The sequence below is a fragment of the Octodon degus genome, unplaced genomic scaffold (assembly GCF_000260255.1).
Source record: "Octodon degus isolate 3935 unplaced genomic scaffold, OctDeg1.0 scaffold00358, whole genome shotgun sequence".
Taxonomy (NCBI): domain Eukaryota; kingdom Metazoa; phylum Chordata; class Mammalia; order Rodentia; family Octodontidae; genus Octodon; species Octodon degus.
In genome coordinates this window covers 544,272-547,728 of record NW_004524934.1, presented here as the reverse complement: position 1 = coordinate 547,728, position 3,457 = coordinate 544,272, and the positions used below count along the sequence as shown (strand labels likewise).

At 38.2% G+C, this 3,457-nt stretch overlaps 1 protein-coding gene across 1 annotated transcript; it reads right to left on the bottom strand.

Annotated features, from left to right (window-relative positions):
• Positions 1 to 1,769: 1,769 nt before the first annotated feature.
• On the bottom strand, positions 1,770 to 2,708 carry LOC101561129 (olfactory receptor 6C2). Its single transcript, XM_004648184.1, has one exon. The coding sequence runs from the start codon at positions 2,706 to 2,708 to the stop codon at positions 1,770 to 1,772; it is 939 nt and encodes a 312-aa protein (XP_004648241.1).
• Between the last annotated feature and the right edge of the window lie 749 nt (positions 2,709 to 3,457).

Here is a 3,457-nt window from a genome sequence, read left to right as displayed (position 1 = left end):
GTGCCGGTGGGACCAGTCCCAGCCTAGGCGCAGCATGGGCCAGACCCTCTCCCACCCCCTTGGGACGCCACCCACCACTCCGCAGCACCTCCCCCACCCCACCCTCCCAGTAAGAATTTCTGCTGCTTTCCGGGAACCCGCAGACCCAGGCCTAGCCCAGGTCCGGTGTGTGGGAGAGCTTCCTATTACCCTACGTTGGCCAAACCAAATACCAGTCCCAGCGCAGGCGCTGTGGGGGCAAGACCCTCTCCTACCCCTTGGGACGCCCCCCACCACTCCGCAGCACCTGCCCCACTCCACCCTCCAAAGAGGTAAGTGATCGATGATGTAGAGTGTGCCTAAGGAGAGTCATATGGAGAGAAAACACTCTCTCAGGCTTTCACAGAGAGCACATTGGCCAAGCAATGGCCATGACTCATCCACATGCCTGACACTGACCAAGGTTCTACAATCTGAGATACAGGATCTCAGGATAAATCCTGAGGCGATTTCACTGACCTTCTCAGACCCAAAAGGTACAATTCTTGTTGCATAGGTCCCTCTTTACCTTGGTCTTAACCATCCAGTAGAAAAGTATGAAGACGAAACATAGGAAGTAAAGCCATGCTGTTATGTTGAGCTGTGGGGGACTCAGGTCAACAATTTCTGATATTGCCAGTTAAACAGAAGACCCAAAGATATTATGGGCTACTGGACTCTTTTAGAATATTTTGCTGAGTATACACACCTATAGTATTCAAATAACAGAACTTAGCAAAAAAGGGGTATACGGATGAATGTCCATTTTATCTGTGTATTCAAAGTGGTTAGGATAGATATATAGTTACATTCTCTTAATGAATAGAATGATTTGTTCTAATGGTGTTTGTAAATAGGATCTCAAGTCCGCATCTTGTACAGCAATTTACCACTAAGAAGAATGTATGCAGTGTGTTAATTATTGAAACTGTCCTAGCGATTTGATTTGAAACTGTCTCATTGCTATTTATCAATAAAATTATGAAAAAGTAAATAAATAAATAAATAAATATGGTTTTAGAGTTTGTCATTTGGAAAGGAAGGAAGGGAGCCATATACAATCTTTTTTTCTCTCTCTCTATTTAAGACAGGGTCTACAAGTTCTACAGGGTCTCACTGTGTAGATCAGACTTTTAGTGATCCACCTGTTTTCAGCCTCCCAAGAGCTGAGATTACAGGCATGCACCACCATGTCCAGTTTCAATTGCCATCTCAGCGCGCCCCATGGGTGGGACCAGCATGGCACACCGGGGATCATACCTCGGTCACTGTGCTTAGGAGCCATATACAACATTAAAAACCAGAAAGAGTACACAGATGTTATAATCAATGCAACCTAATTGCCTTTTATAGGCAAAAGCTGTTGACATGGAACATGGTAGGACAATAAAAAGGAACTTGTGGGGGATTGTAATAAGACAAATTGATTAAACTTCTTGAGTATGTTGCAGAAATAAAAGGTAAAAATAAAAGCTCATCAAAAAGACTGATGCCAGCATAAACAAACTTCAACTGGACACATGTGGAATAAACTAAGAATTGTACAGAAAGACAGAAATGTATAAAAACACATATTTAGTGTTCGTCTTAAACTGTATATGTGTTTGAGTTGAAAGAATGAAGATTTTAATAAAAGTGAGAAGGTAAAATATAAAATGTCTATAAGATATTTAATCTGACAGAACTGTAGAAAGGAAAAAGTGAAATAAGCTGGTAAAATCTCTTTGTAATTTGTCTTTTCACTTGATTCATCAAGACTTCTTTGGGAGAAATGCAATCCTTTTCATAATGCCATTCAAAGCTTGTTTCACTTGTTTGTTCCGCAAGGTGTAAATGAAGGGATTTAACAAGGGTGCAACAGCAGTATCCAGAAGTGCAACTCCTTTATTTATGGCCAGCTGTTCCTTTGCTGATGGCTTAATGTAGATGAAGATGCAACAACCATAGGCAATGGAAACCACAATGATGTGAGATGAGCAAGTGGAAAAGGCCTTTTTCCTTTGCTGTGCAGATTGTAATCTCAGAACTGTCCTGATGATGTATGTGTAGGATAGTACCACACACACTAGGGTTATAAGCAGTACAAATACTGCTCCAATTATGACCATCTGTTCTATTACCCATGTGTCTGAGCTTATGATTTTTAGGAAGGGACTTGCATCACAGGTAAAATGATCAATGGCATTGGAAACACAGCATTCAAGCTTGAAGATCAAGCCAGCGGGTGGGACCATAATCACCAAGACACTTCCCCAACAAGAGAGGACTAATAAAGTACACACTCTATTGTTCATGATGGTCATGTAGTGAAGTGGTTTACAAATGGCTACGTAACGATCATAGGACATTGCTGCTAGGAGAAAAAATTCTACTGCCCCAAAGAAAATAAACAAGAACATTTGACATATACAAGCATTGTACGTGATGGTATTGTCCCTAGTTGATAAACCATATAGGAATCTAGGAATACAGACAGAGGTAAATAAAATTTCTAACAAAGAAAAATTTCTCAGGAAAAAGTACATAGGTGTTTTAAGGTGTAAATCTACCAGCGTCAGGATAATTATGGTCAAATTTCCAGTTACACTCAAAATGTATGTGAAAAATAGAAAAACAAAAACCAGAACTTGTAGCTGTGGGTCATCTGTCAGCCCCAGTAAGATGAATGTTATTTCTGTGTGATTTCTCATCACTGAGTTTTGATATTTAACATCATGTAAAAATCAAGATTTTTTTGAAATGATACATACTCAAATTCCACAGCAAAAATCTGTGCAAGTAGAAGTCGTGCAAACCAATCTATAGTTATTTTCTCCCTTTACGTGCGAAATGATATGGCCACTATTTCAATAGCCTTACTGAATTTTAAATATATGAGCAGTTCAGAATTTCTTAGAGCATCATGTTATCTTAAAAGAATCCATTTTTTCTTTAATCATTTGTTGTGTCTCAAAATTTATAAATGTATTTTATTGTAATTTATTGTATGGATTGAATTAATAACAGGCCAGAGAAAGATGCTGTCATTACCTGGGTAGTTTAAATTTCTTTGCTCAAAACCAACTCTGCATATAGGATATATATATCAGGATTTAAAAACTAAGTCTCCGTTACTTGTATCTGAGGATTCATCTTAGGAGATGATGCATATCTCTTGGAAAACAACCATAGACCAGTGACAGATACTGTATCCTAATATAGGTGAGTACAGTACTATATTACCTATAGTGTGATAAAATTTAATGCTGAGGATATTTTAGGAATAATTTCATAAAAATTTATTTTATATTTCGTTATTTAATTGGAGTCATTTTAAAGCCACAGAACATAATCAGCATTTGCTAATAATAGTCTTCTCAAATTTTTTCATTTTTCATGAGTTTTTTTAATCAGTGTGGGTTTTGTTTTAGCATATTTGTTCATGCATGCAACATGCTTT